General features: G+C 41.5%; 1 protein-coding gene across 1 annotated transcript in view; it reads left to right on the forward strand.

Moving 5' to 3' along the window:
- Positions 1-5885: 5885 nt before the first annotated feature.
- The window catches only part of LOC138962865 (organic cation transporter protein-like), a 40886-nt gene continuing 20309 nt past the window's right edge, over positions 5886-26462 (forward strand). The window contains exons 1-2 of the mRNA XM_070334831.1: positions 5886-5992; positions 22959-23110. Of these exons, the coding sequence (XP_070190932.1) occupies positions 22968-23110 (143 nt within the window). The 5' untranslated portion in view covers positions 5886-5992; positions 22959-22967. The remainder of the gene's footprint in view (positions 5993-22958; positions 23111-26462) is intronic.

A 26462-nucleotide genomic window follows, 5' to 3' on the forward strand; every position in this document is an offset into this window, starting at 1 on the left:
CTCTCATGTCAAATTTCATAAATATCGGTCCAGTAGTTTGGTCTGAATCGCTCTACACACACACACGCACAGACACACACACACACACACGCACATACACACGACACACACACACACACACACACACACACACACACACACACACACACACACACCAAGTGATGCACAGACACACATACACACACAAACACAACCTTAGATAAAATATGGTTGGTGTATGTGGTAATAATTATCACCATGCGATGGAAGTGTACACTACATTGGGGTGTGCACGTTAAAGATCCCACAATTGACAAAAGGGTCTTTCCTGGCAAAATTGTATAGGCATAGATAAAAATGTCCACCAAAATACCCGTGTGACTTGGAATAATAGGCCGTGAAAAGTAGGATATGCGCCGAAATGGCTGCGATCTGCTGGCCGATAGCGTGATGTATTGTGTAAAACAAATTCCATCTCACACGGCATAAATAAATCCCTGCGCCTTGAATATGTGCGCGATATAAATTGCATTAAATAAAAAACGCTCGCGCTGGACCCGAGTACTCTTCAGACTGGCTCGCTCAATAAATATAAATGTTTGGATCGAATGTCTGTGGTGTGAATGTTGGTTTCTGACCAGAAATGCAGATCTATCTCTGGCCGATTCATAGATTCAACCTACAAACTGCGACCTCATCTGTGATCAGATGGCCAAGCAATGCGTGAAATCTTTTATTCTAAAGCCTTATGGCTCGTTTCGACAAGCATTAAACGGATGAAATTAACCACACGCAGTTTATTCTTCAGAAAAATGCACACACAAAATGGGTTGGGTTCGGAGATTTGTACATAAACGTCTTCCTCGCGATAGATTCGCTTATTATTTTGTCTTATGAAGCCGTCATCAACACGAACACAATGATTGCAGAAGCAAACTCTGTACCTACACGACCGAGACACAAGACTGATTATTTCACAGCTGCAATGAGACTAGAGAACAAAGACGTTTTGGGTAAGCTTACTCACGTCAGGTCTTCACTGACAAGCAAGGAACAGACGGAAAATTCCGAACAAAAGTAAATGACGTCAAAGTCTCTTTCGCTTTGCGTGTAACTTTGTCATGACGTATTTTTGTGTGACGCGTTCGGCTGTTCTATCAGGTCAATGGCTGCGTGTTGCCCCGCCGGTGTGAACTCCTCCTACGGCCAAGTCGTTTTTGTGGTTTATTTCGCATTTAGGTCCCAGGTAACATTATGAAGTTTTAATACGATCAATCGGGCCTATTATCAAGTTACTGTATCAACTTTTGAACGAACTGCGCCCAGTAGTTTCCCAGCAATAAGCTGTTAAGTGGAGAAAGACAGACAGACACACAATTAAAGTCTGCTGAGCCCTAGTACTAGCGTACTCGGGGGAAAAATATATATAAAAAAAATACCTGCGCTTATAGAACTGTACCCACGGAATACGCGCGATATAAGCCTCATATTGATTGATTGATTGATATGATGCTATGACACCTTAGGCCAAAGTACAAACGGTAGTTTTGTGATGATATGTCATTTGTGAGGAATTACAGATGATTTTGTGCAGAAACGTACGTCGCGTGTCTCCCTTCGGACAGAAAAATAAGGGTGCAACCGCTTCGGACAGATTTGCCTAGTGCAACCACGGTATACGGTGTGTGGAACAAAGGTCTCGGTGGTATGCCGACTTTATAACATTATCTTTGTAACTCGGCCTTGACACTGCTGGTTGACAGAGACTTGTCAACTGTACTTAATACACATTGCCGACAGGTGTTACAGTGGTGATGCTCAGCCAGAATGGATAATCACTCATCATTTTTTAACGAGGTTTGGTACTCTAACCAATCACTGAAATCTGTTTCATTCCAAATGACTGATCTGCAATATGGTGTCACCCTACGTGATAGAATAATATGCATATGACCTGCGCTTGAAATGTGTAAATACTTGAAGGCCAACGTTCACAAACACATTGAAGCAATGAAACAAATCGATGATATGATGCTATGACAGCCTCATATTGATTGATTGATTGATTGATATGATGCTATGACACCTTAGGCCAAAGTACAAACGGTAGTTTTGTGATGATATGTCATTTGTGAGGAATTACAGGTGATTTTGCGCAGAAACTTACGTCGCGTGTCTCCCTTCGGACAAAAAAATAAGGGTGCAACCGCTTCGGACAGATTTGCCTAGTGCAACCACGGTATACGGTGTGTGGAACAAAGGTCTCGGTGGTATGCCGACTTTATAACATTATCTTTATAACTCGGCCTTGACACTGCTGGTTGACAGAGACTTGTCGACTGTATTTAATACACATTGCCGACAGGTGTTACAGTGGTGATGCTCAGCCAGAATGGATAATCACTCATTTTTAACGAGTTTGAGTACTCTAACCAATCACTGAAATCTGTTTCATTCCACATGACTGATCTACAATATGGTGTCACCCTACGTGATAGAATAATATGCATATGACCTGCGCTTGAAATGTGTAATTATTACCCCCTCTGCTTCTTTACCTCCAAATAAATAAAGAAAGAAAGCTTCTTTACCTCTGTAAACTTGTAGAGCTAGTTATTTTTCGATAAACACCCAGCAACCAAACAAATAACGACCCAGCAACAGCCTGAATCCTCGATAGCGCAATGGGTTGAGAAGCTGTTCTGCGTCGGTTCTACTTTTGCGACTGAAAAGTTCCGAACGCTCTAATGTACGAAGTATACATCTCTGGAGCAAACAATACAAACATACCGCATTTAAATTAACAACTACAGGCTTGAAAACATGAATCTCCATATAAAATCCATGAGTTTGGTTGTTTTCTGAATCTAGGTCTGCTGTGCACAAACGTTCATCACAAGCAAATTCCCAAGGCAAGTAACTCTCATACTTTGTCTAGCGACAAGAGTAGTTCCCCTTTCAAATTTCTTTTCACTCAGTTTCTTCGACAACAGACTGCAATCCGACGGTCAGTTTTCAACAATATTTCATTTAATAAATAGATCACACGCAACCAAATGCACACACCTCATCAATTTAAACAACATAAAGCGGTTTCATACACTATTTTCCCCAGAAAACTGAACTTCATACAGTTTTTAACGTTGGAACACGGGTGCAAAAGTTCGTCTGCTAGTCCCATTTGACGAAAGAACATTATCCTAAGCGATACCAAAACATATACAGAACACACAATATCTGCCTTTGCCGCCACAGCAGAATAACAGCATATCTGTGTACTTGATTTTAGTCCAAAATAGGAAAACTGACAAGAAGTGTTAACAGAATGGAATGATTTGCACGGAACTATACAACCGCGCATTAATCGATCGCCTGCGCAGGTTGAGTGAATAGGATTCGATCAAACTTTCGCAAAAAAACTCCTCTTTTCTTTGAAAAACTGAAGAAAGGAGGAATAAAGAGGTTACACACCTCGTCTCAGTGATTATAAAAAATAATGGTCTCAGTTCGCGGTCATGAAAAAGCTCGCTAAAGCTCGCATTTTTCATGATCCGCTAACTTCGACCATTATTTTTAATAATCACTGAGACTCGGCATGTAACCTCTACATACTTGAAGGCCAACGTTCACAAACACATTGAAGCAATGAAACAAATCGATGATATGATGCTATCATGACACCTTAGGCCAAAGTACAAACGGTAGTTTTGTGATGATATGTCATTTGTGAGGAATTACAGGTGATTTTGTGCAGAAACGTACGTCGCGTGTCTCCCTTCGGACAGAAAAATAAGGGTGCAACCGCTTCGGACAGATTTGCCTATTGCAACCACGGTATACGGTGTGTGGAACAAAGGTCTCGGTGGTATGCTGACTTTATGACATTATCTTTGTAACTCGGCCTTGACACTGCTGGTTGACAGAGACTTGTCGACTGTACTTAATACACATTGCCGACAGGTGTTACGTTACAGTGGTGATGCTCAGCCAGAATGGATAATCACTAATTTTTAACGAGTTTGAGTACTCTAACCAATCACTGAAATCTGTTTCATTCCACATGACTGATCTACGATATGGTGTCACCCTACGTGATAGATTAATATGCATATGACCTGGGGTAAAAAAAAGACATAAACTAGTCGCGTGCAGCGAAATTGATACATTTAGTCAAACGGTCAAACTCACAGAACGTAACTGAACGCACTGCATTTTTTTCACAAAGACAATAGGGTTGTCAATACACGTATAAGAAAGCGCTGACACATTCAAAGCGGCCTGCTAATCGCTTGAAGTGACAGCCAGTATAGCGCAGTAGTAATTGTGCTCAAGAGGAAAGCGCGCTTTTCTATATTCTTTTAACTTTCTGAGCTTGTTTTCAATCTAAACATAACATATCAATATGTTTTTAAATTCAGGAAATGATAAAGAATAAAATGAAATCATTTTTGCATCCGTTACTGAAAAACATTGTTGAATTAGAATTTTGAGATGTTTAATGACCAAACTCGTTAATTTAATGTTTACTCTTCCAAGCTGAAATGTAATGCCATAGTCCGGGCTTCGTCGAAGATTGCTTGACCAACATTTCAATCAATTTGATCAAAAAATGAGGGCGTGACAGTGCTGCCTCAACGTTCACGTAAAGCCGGATATGACGTCATCAAAGACATATATCGAAAACAAGAAAAAGAAATGGGGATATCATCTGGAGGAATATGTATGTAAAGTTTCATGAAAATCGGTCCAGTAGTTTTCTCGGAATCGCTCTACACACACGCGCGCACACTCTCACACATATACCATCACCCTCGTCTCGATGCCAATGCAGTCTATGTTGAAACATTTAGTCAAAACTTGACTAAATGGAAAAAGCCCTATGCAGTTCTGAGACATCCTGCTTGCAGCCGCGCGCGGAGAGACAATTTTTCCCTCTTTATCTTCACTGCGCTGGCTGCAAAACCCCTCACGATGAGGTGTTTTCAGACAGGCCAGACACAGCTTGTCCCGGAGGTGCATGGCGCGGTGGACAGTATCCATGGACCAAAACCGACTAGACCAGTGCAGTCAACCAGGAAAAAATGTGACCCTCCACCACGGAATGAGTCGCATGTCACCTTTGCATGATTTTCATATTTTTACATTTTCTTAAAGAGTTTGTTGTGCTCTATGCAGTGGTAAAAACCGTTTTAGAAAAGAGCGAAAACTGTTTGAGTTATAAGCCTGTGACTAAGGTGACCCTCACACTGTTACACAGAACCGCGCGAGGTGACATGCGACTCATTTCGTGGTGGAGGGTCACAAATGTGATAGGACGTCGCGCGTAAATTAACTCAGCCGTGCAAACGAACGAACGCCAAGCAACATTCCTGTGTACGACACGTTTGGGTTGACACAGAATCAAAGTAACCTCGGTCTCGTGTGGATGTTCATGTAGAACTGAGAGCACAACTGACAGTTGTCGTCATTTCTTGCTGTAACTGTAAGTATGTTATCTTCTGTGTGTGTATGTGTGTGTGTGTGTGTGTGTGTGTGTGTGTGTGTGTGTGTGTATGTGTATGCGTGTGTGTGTCGTTGTGCGTACATGCGTGCAGGCGTGCGTGCGGGCATACGTGCGTGCGTGCGTGCGTGCGTGCGCGTGTGTTTGCGACAGTATGTGCGAACGCTTTTTGCGTCTATTGATTTTTGAATAGGTCATCAGTGAAAGAGACAGAACTTGAGGAATGCCGGATCGCGCTTTTTTAATTATTGTTCAGGTGCCTGTAGTAAAAGTTTGATGTTCGAGGGATGTTACCTCACAAGGACGAATATAGATATTGGCCCGGTTTGCACTGAAACAAATGCAATAAAGCCTCACGCCTAAATCACCTTAGTAGCATGCAATGCAAACAGGAAAGAGGAAAGAACGAAGGCAGATACGCTGACACAGGATCATATAGTTGTGTGTCTCGGTCGCGCTTGGAAGAGGTGCTGAGAGTGTTACTTGCAGTTGTCATGATAATACTTTCTTGTTGTAAGTATCTTGAATTCTCTGGGATTTTATTTTTCCCTTCGTTTTTGAGCTTTTTCGATGCCGTACAACGGCTTAATGGGTCGATAAATGAGTTTGATTGTTCCCGTGGGTGGGTGGTGGTAGTGTGGGAGGGGGGGGGTGCGTGCATGCATGCAGGGGACGCGTGCGCCGCGTGTCTTTATGTGCTTCTGTCTTTGTGTGTGTAAATGCTCGCGTGATAACCTCAGTGCGTGTGTAATACAATGTGCGCGTGAGTACATCTAATGACGCAATGTCACGAGTTTGATGTTTGCACAGTTTTGGAGTGTGCATGAAGAGACGCATGGCGCAGTAACAACAGGACATGATATAACGCGACCTAAGAAATAAGAGGCCGCAGGCACTGATGCATGACTTAAACCTGACATGACGTATGTTAATTTGTTTTGCCATAAATCATCCTCGATGCTCCGGGTCAAATAGTGTTTGAAAAGGAATTGCGCACAGCCGTTACCGGATGCATTTTTTTTACAATCGGTCCCAGGTTATAAATTGTCTTTTTTATTGATTATGAAAAAGCATTTGATTATGTGAAAAGAGCTTTTCTATGGAAGAAGATGTTTGACGCTGGTATAAATGGGCGAATGCTAAATATTATTTAAAATTTGTATAGTAAGGCCAAGTCATGTGTTTTGGTAGGTAACCAAAAGTTAGATTTCTTTCAATGTTTTACCGGTGTACATCAAGGGGAAAACTTGTCTCCTGCATTGTTTGCTGTGTATTTAAATGATTTACAAGCGTATATGTTTAATAAAACTGAACACCTCCCTACTATTGAAAGAGAGGTTACTATGTTGGACTTACAGCCGGATGATGCTGAGCTGATGTTTACAATGTTTATTTTAGTATATGCAGATGATACAACCATTTTAGCAGAATCCCCAGAAGCATTACAAGACTCGCTTAATGTGTTGTCCGAATACTGCGATCTGTGGAGTTTGCGGGTGAACGCCAAAACAACGAAAATAGTTGTTTTTTCAAGAGGTAAAATACGAAAATTGCCATTATTTAAATACAAAGATGAATTAGTTGAGGTCGTCTTTGGTTTTCAATATTTGGGTCTATTTTTTAATTATAATAATAAGTTTAATAAATCACAAAAGTTGTTATATGATAAGGCCTCTCGAGCAATGTTTAGCTTGTTAAAGAAGTGTAGAATATTGTCGTTGTCCATAGATATTCAAACTCCCCCCGCGGGTTAGGGGGAATAATTTACCTGATGCTCCCCAGCATGTCGTAAGAGGCGACTAACGGATTCTGTTTCTCTTTTTACCCTTGTTAAGTGTTTCTTGTATAGAATTTAGTCTCCGCCTGGCGTCTGGCATTATGGGGTTAGTGCTAGGACTGGTTGGTCCGGTGTCAGAATAATGTGACTGGGTGAGACATGAAGCCTGTGCTGCGACTTCTGTCTTGTGTGTGGCGCACGTTATATGTCAAAGCAGCACCGCCCTGATATGGCCTTTCGTGGTCGGCTGGGCGTTAAGCAAACAAACAAACAAAATAGAATATAGTCAATTTTTGTAAAGATTTTAGTCAAGCAGTATGTAAGAAATGTTAAGTCATTTGTACTGGAAACTTGCATTCTCCCAGTAAGGTAATATATTGTACTACGTTGCAAGCCCCTGGAGCAAATTTTTGATTAGTGCTTTTGTGAACAAGAAACAATTGACAAGTGGCTCTATCCCATCTCCCCCCTTTCCCCGTCGCGATATAACCTTCGTGGTTGAAAACGACGTTAAACACCAAAGAAAGAAAAGAAGAAGCTGGTTAATGCATTTTGCGAGTATTTCTAGCTCTTCTGCGGTGCAATAGGCCCTATAGACGATGAAGGTGTCTAAGATCTCAGGAGATGCGTGTGTAACCACTATGTATTCAGTCAAATCCGTGTAAGAGGCTTTCAACTGACGGGGACAACCAAGCCACCATTATGCACCGACTTGACATAGATCAACAGACGTGCCGTTAGAATAAGGTATGTGCAGAGGTGCCTCATCTGAACAGACAACTAAAGCTTGATGTTTCCGTCACACTTTGTCTTTTAGATATTCATGGGATATACAGGTTACAACACTCGTGATTTTTTATATGACTTGTATTTCAGTCAAGACCCAGCGGGAATATCAAAGGGACTCACTCGCCAGAGGCTCGTGAGTCCCTTGATATTCGTCCACTGGGTGTTGACTGAAATACAAGCCATATAAAAAAACCACTCGTGTTGTAACCTCTATATATAACACGTTTTAAACAGCCAAAAGAATTAATATTTAACTCAGAATTTGCAATCAGGTTAAAACTAACAAAAACACTAGTTATAATAACGAGTTTCATGGATTAATAAAATGATGATTAAGATGTGATGCAGTAATAGTTCTGATTGTCAAGTGTAGGGAGAGGATTATGATTGACTAAGATATTTTCGAACATTTTCTTTGAAAGACGAAAGTGTTTGACAGGTTTTACAGTATATTGGAAGTGAATTCCTCACAAGCGATCCCCAGTAAGATAAACTGGATTTATATAAATCAATGCGTGGGAGCGATAGCGTGTAGTTCAAAAGCCTGGCTCTACCAGGAGGACGCTCGAACAGGTCTTGGATGTATGAAGGTGTTTCGTGGTTGTACATTTTGAAAACAAAAACACTAGCATTTAAAAAAAAACTTTTTTTGTAGAGTAAGTATGTTTAGTTGAGTGTATTTGTCTTGAGTGGTCTTATGTTGGGGGCCAGGAGGCCCCCATTCTATACGGATAGTTTCGAGGTTGACCATGGGCAGCGCCATTTTGTTGTGAAATACGTCATCAGTTTGTGTACACAGGAAGTTGTGACATCCGTCACCCTTTGGGAGGGGTGAAGGCAACATTGTTCATCAGTAGAAAGTTGTGAAATCCGTCACCCTATGGGAGGGGTGAAGGCAAAATTGGTCATCACTGAGTTTGTGTAACACAGGAAGTTGTGAAATACGTCACTCTATGGGAGGAGTGACGGCAAAATTGTTCAACAAAAACATCATAGGCCGAACTGTGCAGGGTTAACCGCAACAAACTCAAACCATTCATACTACTCTGCATTTGAGTGACTTATATACCAACATTTTTATGTCTTATTTTCAGCACAGGTGTAGGAAAAATCATGAACCAAAATGTTATTTATTTTCTAATTTAACATTTGTTTTACAAATTTGACCTTGGTCTTTCAAACATACAGTGACATTAAACATTGTTATGTTAAAAAAAAGAAGAAAAAGAAAGCTTTTGTGCACAAATCAGAAAATACATTGTACATTTTACCTACAGGCCCAACAAGAGATCCAAGCAAGTTGCACTGATCTAAAAATATATGGCAAGTTGTCAAAAACAGGCGCTTGCATTTGGATGTGTCCAATGATAGTAGGTTTGGTTGTGATCAATCAGAATAATGTAGGAAAAAAAATGTATGACAGCTTGGTATGATGACATATGTAATTCACATATGCTGAAATATAAAATCATACATCATATGATATTAATATGGCTGTTGCCATGACCATGAACCCCAAGAAAGGTTTAATGTTATGTAAATCAAAATACCAAAATCAAGCACCTATTAATCTGGTCTACGGCGCGGGAAGATTGAGGCCTTCGTAAACGTTCAACGTTGGCCAATAATGATTTTAACAATGTTGTGTCGTTTTGTATTATGTTTTATTTTGTTGATCAATTGATAAATATGTCTTCCCAACATATTACAAATCAAACAGAAATAAAGTCTTAGAAAACTACAATAATTATTGTTGCCATCAAAACCTTGCAAGGCCTCAACCGTTCTCACGAGATCAGTTACATGTCTCTCTCTCTCTCTCTCTCTCTCTCTCTCTCTCTCTCTCTCTCTCTCTCTCTCTCTCTCTCTCTCTCTCTCTCTCTCTCTCTCTCTCTCTCTGTATGTATGTCTTTGTCTGTGTCTCCCTCTGAGTCTCTCCGCTTCTGTCTTTCTATGTCTGTCTCTGTCTATGTGTGTGTGTGTGTCTCTCTCTCTCTCTCTCTCTCTCTCTCGCTCTCGCTTTCTCTCTCTCTCATCTGACTCTTGGCACACAGGTCAAAGCAGAGGTTAACTTGAGTGCACGTGTACCTAGGAGGGGGGGGGGTGATTTCTTGAATTAGCTGAGGGCGGAAGGAAATCGCTCACCTTCCACGTCCAAAACGTAGTGATATTGACACGCCAGATTAGTGCGGTAGGGTATTGTGCTAAGCAGGAAAGCGCGCTTTTCTGCCGGTATTCTTGTTAACTTCGCAATTTCCGGAAAACATCCACTTTCACTTTGAGACTGTTCTGTTTACATTCGACACTATCAAAACCACTTTGCAATACTGAAATAATTTTTTCTGTGTTCGAAAGCTACAGCCAATCGTTATTATGTCCCCTTGGGTACAGTTTTATAACATTATTGGCACATGTAAACAATAGGAATTAATTAATGAACGCTACGAAAAGGGCAGCCTTTAACCTCCCTGTTGTCACTCAGCATTTTTTTTTAAATTCTCATCCACACTTTCAGCACTTCCCCCACCCGCCCTCCCTATCTCAGATGTAATTTGTAAATGACGTTTTCAGCCTTCAATCCACTATTTAACATAGTAAGTCAAGCTTTTCAAACCTTATTAATAATTGCTTTGATGTTTTGCTGATGTTCAGTTTATTATTTAATAAAGATCTCATGGTTGAGGTTCAAAATTTCATATTGTTTTTTTCAAAAACGTGCGTGTGTTCCATTTCAAACTAACCTCACTGATGTGAACTCCATTATTACTGTCACATCTGTTTTACAAATTACACCCATAATCCAAACCAACGCGCAAACACACACACACACCACAACTACACACATATGTACTCGTTACCATTAGCCAACGCTCGTCACAACACTGTCAGTCTCAAGTGTAAATAATAATAGTATAAATCATAACTAATTTTCTTCACATCATCATAGACATAATGTTGCTTCACATGTTCTTTGTACAATCGTTGGTTTTCACAATAAATATTGCATTACTGTAATTGTCTTCTTTTTCTTTAACAATATCTTTCCAAAAACAAAACTCAAAGACCACACAAACTATTGCAACCTACTCCTATCTCTGGTCTCTCTTCCTGGGTACAATGGTACCTAAGACTTACATTCAAATGCTTACATTTCCATGCTACCCACATTGTCAAAATACCAATAATTATTCAAAACAAATGTTAACTACTACCTAACTTCATTTCAGACCCACACCCATTATTATACACACATTTCACATTTAAACCATTAGTCGGCCCCCTATCGATATTTATCGACTAAGTTCCTTGTTGGGTTCTCGGTTTAATAACTTTACACCTCTCTTGGGAAGTGTGTTTATTTTCTTTATATGAACATCACTGGCACGGGACGGACACGGGTCAACTTTATGTGCAGACCCAGAGACGGTATCCATCTCCCACCCCCGTACGCGTGTCACCACAATGGCACGTTAAAGATCTTGGTCATTCTACCATAAGTGCAGATGGCTGATACCACCTAACATCAAAAAGCTGTGAGGGCGTAAAACTCGAATCGTATAAACCAATTCATGTCCAATATAGGCAATTTTAGACCTTAGAATTTACTCTTTTTATATTTAGTCAAGTTTTGACTAAATATTTTAACATCGAGGGGGAATCGAAACGAGGGTCGTGGTGTATGTGCGTGTGTCTGTGTGTGTGTCTGTGTGTCTGTGTGTGTGTGTGTAGAGCGATTCAGACTAAACTACTGGACCGATCTTTATGAAATTTGACATGAGAGTTCCTGGGTATGAAATCCCCGAACGTTTTTTTCATTTTTTTGATAAATGTCTTTGATGACGTCATATCCGGCTTTTCGTGAAAGTTGAGGCGGCACTGTCACGCCCTCATTTTTCAACCAAATTGGTTGAAATTTTGGTCAAGTACTCTTCGACGAAGCCCGGGGTTCGGTATTGCATTTCAGCTTGGTGGCTTAAAAATTAATTAATGACTTTGGTCATTAAAAATCTGAAAATTGTAAAAAAAAATAAAAATTTATAAAACGATCCAAATTTACGTTTATCTTATTTTCCATCATTTGCTGATTCCAAAAACATATAAATATGTTATATTCGGATTAAAAACAAGCTCTGAAAATTAAATATATAAAAATTATTATCAAATTTTTTTTTCGAAATCAATTTAAAAACACTTTCATCTTATTCCTTGTCGGTTCCTGATTCCAAAAATATATAGATATGATATGTTTGGATTAAAAACACGCTCAGAAAGTTAAAACGAACAGAGGTACAGAAAAGCGTGCTATGCAGCATAGCGTAACCACTACCCCGCTCTTCTTGTCAATTTCACTGCCAATGCTGTGAGCGGTGGACCACGAGTATACGGTCTTGCTGCGTTGCATTGCGTTCAGTTTCATTCTGTGAGTTCGACAGCTACTTGACTAAATATTGTATTTTCGCCTTACGCGACTTGTTTTTTACTGCACCAAACAGGCAATGCATAACAAATGTGAGATAGACAGCGTGCGTGGAAAAACATTTTAAGAGAGAGAGAGAGAGAGAGAGAGAGAGAGAGAGAGAGAGAGAGAGAGAGAGAGAGAGAGCAGGTGGGAGAGAGAGAAACTGAGAAGGAGAAAGAGAGAGAGACAGAGACAGACAGACAGAGACAGACAGACAGACAGAGTGAGAGAGAGAGAGAAAGAGAGAGAGAGAGAGAGCGGGTGGGAGAGAGAGAGAAACTGAGGAGAGAGAGAGGGTGGGAGAGAGAGAGAGAAACTGAGGAGAGAGAGAGAAACTGAGGAGAGAGAGAGAGCGGGTGGGAGAGAGAGAGAGAAACTGAGAAGGGGAGAGAGAGAGAGTGTGTGAGAGAGAGAGAGAGAGAGAGAGAGAGAGAGAGAGAGAGAGAGAGGGGGGGGAGGATTGGTAGGAGGGGCAAAGTTGGGGAAAACTAATCCAACGCAGTCTGGATTTTTTCAACTACAAAAAAAGATATTGGTGTCTAATCGTGTACACGATAATCTCGTTACGGGGTGTTTTCGAGCAAATGATCGCGGGAGCGTCTTACTTACAGCCCAGCGAATGTACCTTGAACTCCTCAACTCGCCAGAAAACGTCTCCCAAATGGTTTCTTCTCTGTTATTCCAAGCAAGTTGTTTATCACCCTGCTGTGCCGACCTTAAAAAGAAATCTCATCTATCTTCGTACAAAGTTGTCCCGCTTCTTGCTGACCATTTCGAATAGGGAATGTTTACATACGATTAGACAAGGCAAGGCAAGGCAAGACAAGACAAGGCAAGGCAAGGCAAGGCAACATTTATTTCAGAAACCCCTAGGGTTACATGAATGATTGTTGGGTGTTTTTTTTGTGAAGGGGGGGGGGGGGGCAATTAAAACACCAACAAAAAATAGATTAAAGACACACTCCTTCCTGTAAAGAGACCAAACAGCAATGTACTCACGTTAAAATGACGAACACGGAACGAATAACAGAGACGTTTCGACCTAAGGGTCTTCTTCAGGCACAAAAACACAAAAATACACACACAAAACAGAAGAAGAAAGACGATAGAACAGATAAAGAGGAGAATAACTGACAAAACAACTGCACTGCACAAACCAACAAATGACAAAGACAGAGAAGCAAGGGAAGCTACTCGAGGGGAAGCCAACAATAACACAGGCAAGAAAAAGTTAGTTGAAAAGTGGCAGTTTTGAGGCCTGTAGACCAAACAAAATGTGGGGGGGGGGGATGAATGGGAACGAAAGAGAAAACTCACGTACCCGTGCGGACACACACACACACACACACACACACACACACGCGCACACGCACACACACACACACACATACACACAAGGTGGAACATATGGCTGGGGGAAGGTTTAGATGAATGAATTAACGGCGGATGTTAATTCCATCGGGGCAGGTAGTGCCGAGGGATGATATGATGTGGGACTCCCTGAGTTTGCGCTCGAAGGAGTCGCCACGTACTTGCCACAGAGCCATGACTCTGACATGATCAAGTGAGTGATAGTGATTAACGGCGGTGAAATGAAGGAATACTGGCCTATTGCGGGAATGACGGATGTCGGCCAGATGCTCGGAGAAACGCACCTCGAGGGTGCGCGCGGTTTCTCCGATATAAATCTGGCGACAAGAGAGGCAGACGATCGCATAGACAACGTTGTGACTTTGACAGTCAAACGTTCTCTTGACCGTGAAGGAGCCACGAGGGCCTTGGAGGCAGGTGTCAGAGTGGAGGAAGGGACAAGATTTGCAATTTCGTTTAGAACAAGAAATGTCCCAGGGGCTGTGGGGTTGGTGGGACTGCGAAGACGGGATCTCACCAAGAGGTCGCGAACGCTGCGGTCTTTTCTGAAAGCACAGAGTGGTTTTTGAGCAAAGATCGAACCAACAGAGTCACTTCCTTGACAAAACACGTCGCTGTTATTCGTTCCGTGTTCGTCATTTTAACGTGAGTACATTGCTTTTTGGTCTCTTTATTGTTCCCTCTCACGTGCAGTCGCCATTGTTTAATACTCCTTCCTGTGTTAACACAAACATGTTGTCCCCTCACTACTGGTAAGGACGCGGGGAAAATGTTAGTAAATCATAGTAATGTAGTTTGCTGCTGAATAGCTTCACTTCTTAAGTTATGAACTGTATATAACGACTTATAAAGCCACTAGCGGTCTGAACAAAATGAATTCATACAAAATCCCGAATGCACACAGAGAGAGCACCCAGACAGTAGAATGTGTGTATGTGACCAAGTGGAAGGGGTGGTCTTACCCCATGTAAAAACCTTGCCAGATCTGAGAGGGTGAACCAAACTGTTTATTGGAGACGCGGAATGTGCCTTTAACTTGTTAAGGTTCATAGCAGAATTGAAACTTTTCAGCAGCAAATTATATTTCAGTAACTATTTTTTCCCGTTTAAAGTGAAACACAATCATTTTGATGAAAGTGAGTGAGTGTGACGTGATCAAACTATTGGTGAAAATGCTCGCATGTAAGTACCATTTTTCTTCCATCAGTGCAAATAGAAGAATTCGGAAAATACGAGTAACTCGTAACTCGGTTGAGTTTGAATGGGTTGTGAAAGAGTGAATGCCCTTGCGTTTTACTCCGACAAACATTGGAGGGGCCAATCCCTAGCAAGGTTTGTGTCAAAAACATGTGGACAGGAGCTGCTTGTGTTAAATTATTTGTCAGAGGAAAAACCAGCTTTGGTATTCATTTGTTCACAACTCATGCAAACCCGACGGAATTATTTCCAAAAATCGTCAATTGGAAGCGCAAGCATTGTGAGGCCGCGCAGTAGCTATGTTGCTGTACTAGATCACACGCTAAATACTCACTGTTTCAATACTATCCGGAGCATTCACAAATAATGGCATTATAATCGTAAATACATAGTCATCACTGACAGCTGTCTGGCAATACTTGCAATCGTCTGCGATAAAAACGAGACGCAAGTAATGCGAATTTTGAAAATTCAAACATTTTAGAAGCAGTAGATTATATCTCTGTAAGTATCCTTTCTTCTCTGTTTTGTTTTGTTTTCTTTTCTTTTCTTTTCTTTTGATTTCTGTTGCTTTGTTTTCTTTTCTTTTGTTGTATTTTTTTGTTACCGTCAGTGCAACGGCTACGGGTGGGTCTCAAAATTGATATAATGATGTGTGTGTGGGTATGTGTGTATGTGTGTGTGTGTGTGTGTTTTGTTGTGTGCGCGTGCGTGCGTGCGTGCGCATCTCTCTCAGTCTCTCTCTCTCTCTCTCAGGATGTACGATATGGCGTACCACAAGGGTCAGTTTTAGGCCCTCTCCTCTTCTCTATATACATAAATGACCTTCCCCTTCACATTGAGAATTTATGTGAACTTTTTGCAGATGACACAACCATACATTCTAGTAACACAAATTTAAGTCGTTTATCAGAAACACTGCAAGAAAGTTTAAACCAGTTGAGTGAATGGACTGAGCTAAATCACATGTCCCTTAACCCCCAAAAAACAAAAAGCATGATAATAACAACTAGGCAAAAACGCCAGAACATAACCTCAATATTTCACGATCTAACGGTTAATAATAAACTTGTTGAAAAAGTCGACCATCATAAAGTTTTGGGAGTGACCATTGATAACAACCTGTCTTGGTCACACCACATCGAACAATTGTCTAAACAAGTGTCCAAGAAGGTCTATCTATTATCTAGAATCAAGCACTTTCTGAATTTGGAAGCCAGGAAATTATTCTTTAATGCTCATATTCAGTCTGTTATTGACTACGCGTCTACCTTGTGGGACTCGGCAAGTGAAAATTCATTCAAACCACTAATTAGATTACATAAGCGAGCGCTTAAAGTAGTCTTATTAAAGAAAACAACCCTATCTGAGTTAGACTACATGAACTTAGGCATTCTTCCTCTGAAGGCAAGGCTAAGTTATAATAAAGGTACCCTTATGCATAAAATTATTCATGGATGTGTACCTCAAACCATATTTTCCAAATTCACGTTAAAAACTTCACGCCAATTGATGAGACTGAACATGCCTCTGCCTAGGATTGACCTATTCAAATCTAGTTTAGTCTATTCAGGTAGCAGTCTCTGGAACACTCTTCCGACAATCCTACGGCAAACTAGCAGCACAAACGTTTTTAAGACCAGATATACGTCTTATCTCATGAAGTCTAAATAAACATCTGTTGTCGCTAGAATGGTTGTTAAAACGAACAACCGGTGCTTTTTAACAATGTATTATTATTTTTATATACACTGATTCTTTCGAATGCAGTGTATGTCAATGGGCATGGCACTTACAACGTTGTTGCGTCAGTGCAATCTACTCTATAATTCTTAACTCATGTCAAATGAACTTACATTTTTCATTTAAGCAATGTATTGTATGTAAATTGATGATATGTTCTTACTTTCATTTCTATTATAATCATGTAGCAGTAGTTTGTTTTCTTTACTTGCTTATTCTTTAGCAATTTTAGACTAGTCCCTCTTTAGGGCGAGGGCCAGATGTAAAAAAGCAGATCACTGCTTACTCTATTACCCTCGTAAAATAAAGAATTGTTCTTGTTCTTGTTCTTGTTCTCTCTCTCTCTCTCTCTCTCTCTCTCTCTCTCTCTCTCTCTCTCTCTCTCTCTCTCTCTCTCTCTCTCTCTCTCTCTCTCTCTCTCTCTCTTACCGGAGAATATCAAGCTGGGTTTAAACAGAATTATTCCAACTGTCGATCATATGTTTACATTGTTGGCGTTTGTACAGAAGCAGTTTTCCTTTAATCGTAAACTCTATGTGGCATTTATAGATTTTGAAAAAAGCATTTGATTCTATCGATCGTAACCTGATGTGGCCAATTTTGTTGAAAAATGGCATAAAAGGAAAGTTGTTCCGTTGCATTAAAAGTATGTATGAAAATGTTAAATGCCGAGTTAAATGTGGTGTACATTTGACTGATTATATTAAGTGTACCTACGGTGTGAAACAAGGTGATGTTTGTAGTCCTCTTTTGTTTTCTCTCTTTATAAACGAGTTGGCTTTGGAAATTATTGAAAAAGGAAGACATGGTGCACAGTTTTTGAATGATTATATGGAGCTATTTATTTTATTATTGGCTGATGATGTTCTTCTATTATCTGAGACTGTGGTTGGTATACAGACGCAGTTGAATAATTTGCAACATGCAGCATCAAATTTACACCTTAAAGTAAATATGAATAAGAGTAATATTGTTGTTTTTCGGAAGGGTGGATACTTGAGTGTAAGAGAGAAATGGAAGTATGATGGAAAGATAATGCCAGTGGTTAATGTTTATAAGTATTTAGGAATATTGTTCTCCACAAAACTCAGTTTTACCGCCACTTGTTGTGACCTTGCAAGCAAAGCGAAAAACGCATTGTTGTGTATATTACAAAATTTGTCCAAGCTTGGTAATAATAATTTGAAAGTTTATTTAAAATTATTTGATTCTCAGGTTTTGCCAATTGCAATATATGGAGCTGAACTGTGGGGTCTTGAGAAATCTGCATTACAGTCTGAAAAAGTTCATTTATTTGCCCTAAAGAAATTTCTTGGTGTTGGATCACGCACACCCAACGATTTTGTGTACGGCGAGATGACTAGGTATCCCATTTATGTGAATGCTGCAATACGTTGTGTTAAATATTGGTTGAAGTTGTTAAGAATGGACGTAAATAGATTGCCACATAAAGCCTATAAAATGTTGCGTGAACTGGATGAAAGAGGTAAAAGAAACTGGGTGTCTAGCGTACGTTGTAAATTATGTCAGAATGGTTTTGGGTTTGTATGGATGAATCAAGGAGTGCAAGATGAGAACCGTTTTTTGAAAGATTTCAGAGAAAGATTGATTGATTGTAGATGGCAGGAATGGAATTTTCATGTTCAGAATAGTGATAGATTTGCGTTATATAGGACATTTTGCACTGTGCACGAAGTAAAACCTTATTTATTATTGAACATGGATAGGCATTTGAAAATTATTATGGCAAGATTCCGAGGTGGAAGAACAGAACTATTTGTGCACGTTAATCGATATAAGAGATACGATGCGGATATGTTGTTATGCCCATTGTGCAGGGAACGTAAGGAAGATGAGTTTCATTTTGTGCTTTGTTGCCCCGCACTTGGTGATTTGCTATGCCAGTTTATTCCTGCTAAGTTTTATAGAAACCCAAGTTTACACAAGTTTTCTATGCTTATGGCATCTGTGAATGAAGGTATTGTTCGAACGTTTTCAGTTTATGTGTACAAAGCATTTCGGCTACGTAGTGTTGTATGTCTTAGTTCATGTAGGCCTACGATATATTTTATTTGAAATGTAATGTCTTAGTTCGTGTATGATATACTAGATGAATACCCGCTTCGCCGGGTACGGCTGCGCCGGGAAAAAGTCGAGCCGAATACCCGGCTGCGCCGGGGACCCGGCTATGCTGGGTGACACAAGTCGTCTATATATATAGATTTCATTTGATTTGTGTGCAAATGTCATTATGTCATTGTATATATATGTTCACCCCCCTCATAAGGGGCTATGGCCTAAATGAGTAAACAATCCAATCAATCCAATATCTCTCTCTCTCTCTCTCTCTCTCTCTCTCTCTCTCTCTCTCTCTCTCTCTCTCTCCCCTCTCTCTCTCTTTCTCTCTCTCTGAAAGCGAGGTAACTGAAAAGCTGAACACTGATGAGTGAATCCATTGGGTAGTAATACCTTGGAATGCCAAATCATATGTGTTTGAAATTTCACCGAAAAACAAAACACAGAGAACGTGTGTTTTTTTTCCTTTCTAGAGCTGGCTCAACTCTCTCTACAGTCATACATTGAGGACATACTAGTGTATTTAAATCCCCGGTCAGATTAATTTCAAATTGTGTGCATAGGTTCCTTCAGACATCCCTGGAAACAAAACGGGAGTTCATCTTAGTAACATTTTTTTCAATGATATTCATCTGGGGGGAGGGGTCGGATATGATTTTCTCAAAAACACCTTGATTTTGAATGTGGTCGTCGTTGAATAGTTTGGCCATTCATATGATAAATAATACATTTTTATTGTTTTGACAAATGGATAGAAAGTGTACATGCATGTATCATAGTATGTTAGTTTACAAAATGTATGTGAAATGTTATCCAGGATTGTCGAAGCTTCTTGTCTTATTTCTACCTGACTGGATCCATCACCTTTATTTCACTTACCAAAAGTCTTCTTTTCCACATCCTTATTTCTCTGCACCCCGCATGTCGTATGAGGCGACTAACGGATTCTGTTTCTCCTTTTACCCTTGTTGAGTGGTTCTTGTATAGAATATAGTCAATGTTTGTAAAGATTTTAGTCAAGCAGTATGTAAGAAATGTTTAGTCCTTTGTACTGGAAACTTGCATTCTCCCAGTAAGGTCATATATTGTACTATGTTGCAAGCCCCTGGAGCAATTTTTTGATTAGTGCTTTTGTGAACAAGAAACACTTAACAAGTGGCTCTATCCCATCTCCCCCCCCCCCCTTTCCCCTATCCCATCTCCCCCCTTTCCCTCGTCGCGATATAACCTTCGTGGTTGAAAATAAAGAAAGATTGTCGAAGCAGGGGTCCTGATTTGGCCTATATGGTCCGCTGGACCCAAAACGCAACAAGAATCAAATCAAATCATTGTCGAAGCAGTACCACCCAAAAAATCATCATACATTTGTGTGATAAATACGTTGTATCACAATGACCCCGCATCTAATCATCTAAACAGTTTTCTCCCCTTCTTTTCTCCGGTCTAGTAATCGGAGAGTCCACCATCGTCCGGCTTATCTGAACATTTGTTGCCAGACACTTGCATGGTGGGTGTAGGTGTCAGTTGTGCATCTAGAGGTCATTTATCACGCTTCAACTCAGATCTTCATACTCGGTTCTCCGCCCTGATATGGCCCTTCGTGGTCGGCTGGGCGTTAAGCAAGCAAACAAGCAAACAAAAATACTCGGTTCTAAAATGGGGCTTTAACACCAAAGTGGTTCTTAGCAGACGAGTCTACTCTCCGAGACCTTAAAACAAACGTGGTTCTAATTGGGCGAGTCTACTTTCGATCTCTTAAAACCAAAGTAGTTCTCAGTGGGCGAGTCTACTCTCCGAGACCTTAAAACCAAAGCCGTTCTCAGTGGGCGAGTCTACTCTCCGAGACCTTAAAACCAAAGCCGTTCTCAGTGGGCGAGTCTACTCTCCGAGACCTTAAAACAAACGTGGTTCTAATTGGGCGAGTCTACTTTCGATCTCTTAAAACCAAAGCCGTTCTCAGTGGGCGAGTCTACTCTCCGAGACCTTAAAACCAAAGCCGTTCTCAGTGGGCGAGTCTACTCTCCGAGACCTTAAAACCAAAGCCGTTCTCAGTGGGCGAGTCTACTCTCCGAGACCTTAAAACCAAAGCCGTTCTCAGTGGGCGAGTCTACTCTCCGAGACCTTAAACCCAAAGCCGTTCTCAGTGGGCGAGTCTACTCTCCGAGACCTTAAATCCAAAGCTGTTCTCAGTGGGCGAGTCTACTCTCCGAGACCTTAAATCCAAAGCAGTTCTCAGTGGGCGAGTCTACTCTCCGAGACCTTAAAACCAAAGCCGTTCTCAGTGGGCGAGTCTACTCTCCGAGACCTTAAAACCAAAAGCCGTTCTCAGTGGGCGAGTCTACTCTCCGAGACCTTAAAACCAAAGCCGTTCTCAGTGGGCGAGTCTACTCTCCGAGACCTTAAAACCAAAGCCGTTCTCAGTGGGCGAGTCTACTCTCCGAGACCTTAAAACCAAAGCCGTTCTCAGTGGGCGAGTCTACTCTCCGAGACCTTAAAACCAAAGCCGTTCTCAGTGGGCGAGTCTACTCTCCGAGACCTTAAAACCAAAGCCGTTCTCAGTGGGCGAGTCTACTCTCCGAGACCTTAAAACCAAAGCCGTTCTCAGTGGGCGAGTCTACTCTCCGAGACCTTAAAACCAAAGCCGTTCTCAGTGGGCGAGTCTACTCTCCGAGACCTTAAAACCAAAGCCGTTCTCAGTGGGCGAGTCTACTCTCCGAGACCTTAAAACCAAAGCCGTTCTCAGTGGGCGAGTCTACTCTCCGAGACCTTAAAACCAAAGCCGTTCTCAGTGGGCGAGTCTACTCTCCGAGACCTTAAAACCAAAGCCGTTCTCAGTGGGCGAGTCTACTCTCCGAGACCTTAAAACCAAAGCCGTTCTCAGTGGGCGAGTCTATTCTCCGAGACCTTAAATCCAAAGCCGTTCTCAGTGGGCGAGTCTACTCTCCGAGACCTTAAAACCAAAGCCGTTCTCAGTGGGCGAGTCTACTCTCCGAGACCTTAAAACCAAAGCCGTTCTCAGTGGGCGAGTCTACTCTCCGAGACCTTAAACCCAAAGCCGTTCTCAGTGGGCGAGTCTACTCTCCGAGACCTTAAAACCAAAGCCGTTCTCAGTGGGCGAGTCTACTCTCCGAGACCTTAAAACCAAAGCCGTTCTCAGTGGGCGAGTCTACTCTCCGAGACCTTAAAACCAAAAGCCGTTCTCAGTGGGCGAGTCTACTCTCCGAGACCTTAAAACCAAAGCCGTTCTCAGTGGGCGAGTCTACTCTCCGAGACCTTAAAACCAAAGCCGTTCTCAGTGGGCGAGTCTACTCTCCGAGACCTTAAAACCAAAGCCGTTCTCAGTGGGCGAGTCTACTCTCCGAGACCTTAAAACCAAAGCCGTTCTCAGTGGGCGAGTCTACTCTCCGAGACCTTAAAACCAAAGCCGTTCTCAGTGGGCGAGTCTACTCTCCGAGACCTTAAAACCAAAGCCGTTCTCAGTGGGCGAGTCTACTCTCCGAGACCTTAAAACCAAAGCCGTTCTCAGTGGGCGAGTCTACTCTCCGAGACCTTAAAACCAAAGCCGTTCTCAGTGGGCGAGTCTACTCTCCGAGACCTTAAAACCAAAGCCGTTCTCAGTGGGCGAGTCTACTCTCCGAGACCTTAAAACCAAAGCCGTTCTCAGTGGGCGAGTCTACTCTCCGAGACCTTAAAACCAAAGCCGTTCTTAGTGGGCGAGTCTACTCTCCGAGACCTTAAAACCAAAGCCGTTCTCAGTGGGCGAGTCTACTCTCCGAGACCTTAAAACCAAAGCCGTTCTCAGTGGGCGAGTCTACTCTCCGAGACCTTAAAACCAAAGCCGTTTTCAGTGGGCGAGTCTTCTTTCCCGGACCTTAAAACCAAAGTGGTTCTTAGTGGACGACTATACTTCAGTTCAATTTTTGACTGAAATTAATGTTCCTTACATAGTCAAACGTGTCCTTTTTAATTTCCATATATGGCAAAAAGTTTGTATAAAGCTTTGAAAAAACCGGGGAAACCATGCTGTAACTTTCTGTCCATAATGTCTTACCCCTTATCTTTTCCAGGACCAAACCATGAAGTTTGACGATGTCCTACGTCAGATCGGCGAGTTCGGTCCTTACCAAAAGCGAACGTACTTCTTTGCTGCAATTCCCGCCATTCTGGTAGCCTTTGAGACACTCAGCGTCATTTTCATCTTCAACATCCCTCCTCATCGGTGAGTATGTGACGTCATGAATCATTTAACGTCATCAATCCGTATGACGTCAGAAATCAGTGCGAATAAGTCATCAACCAGTTTGACGTCACCAAGCAATGACGCCTTTCATATCTTTATGTGTGGTATTGCTCCCTGAGTGACGTATATCATATAGTATGACGCAGTAAGTGTGCATTTAGCTTCGTACGGTTATTTTCAGCCTCATTTGCAGCAAATTAACAAACGTGGAGAACAACATCTCCACTGCAGTCAAACTCACGTGGGTTTTTTTCTCTCCAAATAAACAGCATTAACCAATACACCGCCCAAATATATGGCATATCGATTGATAAAATACCACCCGCGGGTTAGGGGGAAGAATTTACCCGATGCTCCCCAGCATGTCGTAAGAGGCGACTAACGGATTCTGTTTCTCTTTTTATGGGGGCGAGGACGCCCCCATTCTATACGGATAGTTTCGAGGTTGACCATGGGCAGCGCCATTTTGTTGTGAAATACGTCATCAGTTTGTGTACACAGGAAGTTGTGACATCCGTCACCCTATGGGAGGGGTGACGTCAAAATTGTTCATCTGTAGAAAGTTGTGAAATCCGTCACCCTATGGGAGGGGTGACGTCAAAATTGGTCATCACAGAGTTTGTGTAACACAGGAAGTTGTGAAATACGTCACCCTATGGGAGGGGTGACGTCAAAATTGTTCAACAAAAACATGATTTGTCGCATTGTGCAGGGTCAACTGCAACAAACTCAAACCGAGCCATTCATACCTAGCTGTATTTGAGTGACTTATATACCCGACATTTTTATTTCTTATTTTTAGCACAGGTGTAGGAAAAATCATGAACCAAAATGTTATTTATTTTCTAATTTAACATTTTTTTTACAAATATGACCATGGTCTTTTAAACATACAGTGACATTAAACATTGTTATGTTAAAAAAAAGAAAAAAGAAAAAAAGCTTTTGTGCACAAATCAGAAAATACATTGTACATTTTACCTACAGGCCAAACCGTGAGTGTCTGTGGCAAAGCCCGACCCAGGAAATTGCACTGATTTTATATTTAGATCAGAGAGAAATTGTCAAGAACAGGCGCTTGCATTTGGATGTGTCCAATGATAGTAGGTTTGGTTGTGATCAATCAGAATAATGTAGGAATAAAAATGTATGACAGTTTAGTATGATGACATGTAATTCACATATGCTGAAATATGATATTATACATCATGTAATATTATTATGGCTGTTGCCATGACCATGAAACCCAACAAAGGTTTAATGTAATGTAATTCAAAATACCAAAACCGAGCACCTATTAATCTCGTCTTTGCGCGTGAAGATTGAGGCCGTCTGCCAGCAGCGGTTAGGTCATACAGTGGAACCCCTCTCTAGCGACCTTTAAAATGTTGACAAAAATCGGTCCTTGTGGAGGGGGGTCCTTACAGAGGGAGGGGGGCGGAGTCAGGGGGCCACAAAGAAAGTCAGATTTAAAAAAAAAAAGAAAACAGAGAAGTTTGAGTTGCTGACGACCGTTCTCTCTGAAAGCAAACTGCTTCGATTTCATGTTTGTCCTTGGTGTCCACCAGTTCTGGTGCATGTACTACCCTGGCCAAGTTTCCTCTCAAGACATCAAAGAGACCGCCCCAGTATACTCTACAGCCTCTGGGCGAACCACCTCTCATAGCTAAAACTGGGTCAATGACCCCTGGGAAGAAGGTCAGTGTCTATAAAATTTTACTCCTAGGCCTGCGGCCAGGGGGGGGGGGGGGGAGTATACCGGTACCATTTGAGAATCAGACCAAATGAGAATTGAACCATTTGAGAACATCCTTTTTTTTCAATCACTACATCGAAGGCCTGCGGCCCGGGGTTCACAAGGGTTGGTTTGTTTGTTTGTTTCAAACCCACACCCATATACACACATTTCCCATTTAAACCATTTGTCGGCCCCCTGTCGATATTTATCGACTAAGTTCCTTGTTACCCTTGTTAAGTGTTTCTTGTATAGAGTATAGTTAATTTTTGTAAAAATTTTAGTCAAGCAGTATGTAAGAAATGTTCTTCTTCTTCGTTCGTGGGCTGAAACTCCCACGTATTTACGTGTATGACCGTTTTTACCCCGCCATTTAGGCAGCCATACGCCGCTTTCGGAGGAAGCATGCTGGGTATTTTCGTGTTTCTATAACCCACCGAACTCTGACATGGATTACAGGATCTTTTCCGTGCGTACTTGGTCTTGTGCTTGCGTGTACACACGAAGGGGGATAAGCCACTAGCAGGTCTGCACATAAGTTGACCTGGGAGATCAGAAAAATCTCCACACTTAACCCACCAGGCGGCCGCGGCCGGGATTCGAACCCTCGACCTTCCGATTAAGAGGCCGACGTCTTACCACCACGCCACAGCGCCCGTCGTAAGAAATGTTAAGTCCTTTGTACTGGAAACTTGCATTCTCCCAGTAAGGTAATACATAGTACTACGTTGCAAGCCCCTGGAGCAAATTTTTGATTAGTGCTTTTGTGAACAAGAAACAATTGACAAGTGGCTCTATCCCATCTCCCCCCTTTCCCCGTCGCGATATAACCTTCGTGGTTGAAAACGACGTTAAACACCAAATAAAGAAAGAAAGAAAGATTGATAAAATCATTTATCGACACTGGATTTCCCTTCTTTGAGCCATGTGACGTCAGAGGCCGACAAAACTTCATATTTAGGCGGCCAATTGAGACTACAAAATAGTGTCTGTTTGTGTGCGTTCAGTCATAGAAACTAAAAGGAATTCTAACCAGAATCGATCGATACATAAATGTTATTACTATTTTTGACCAAAATATGACATTTTACACAGATCTCGACAGTCAATGTTCACCTCGACCTAAATACGAATAACGTATAATCATTGACATTGTCATCATTTTCACGAGTTTTCATTCACAAACACCTGGGAAATAAATCTCATGTTCCCCATGCAATTAATCGAGGTGGTGAATGGGTTTGAGCTTTCAGGTGAAACGTGGATTGTCAAAGTAAACGCCGATCAGGCTGATTGTTTGATGTGTAGAACCATCGCAGCTTTGGACTTGTGTTTCCGAGGACAACGATTGTAAGCATTCACTCTCAAAGACCCAATCGATGTTGATAATTACCGCGGCGACTCATGGTCAATTTGCAACTTATCTCTGTAAACGTAAAAAGTCATAAACACTTAAAAAGAAAAGAAATATGCTCAACACTTACTGAACTCACACGTATGATCGCAGCTCTGTACATTTTCAGACTGGACGAAAAGCGTCAACAAGCTACGTTTGACGTCACATACAAGGTTGACGTGTTATCTCGAGCTACTGTG

This window comes from Littorina saxatilis, linkage group LG3 (assembly GCF_037325665.1).
Source record: "Littorina saxatilis isolate snail1 linkage group LG3, US_GU_Lsax_2.0, whole genome shotgun sequence".
NCBI lineage: Eukaryota > Metazoa > Mollusca > Gastropoda > Littorinimorpha > Littorinidae > Littorina > Littorina saxatilis.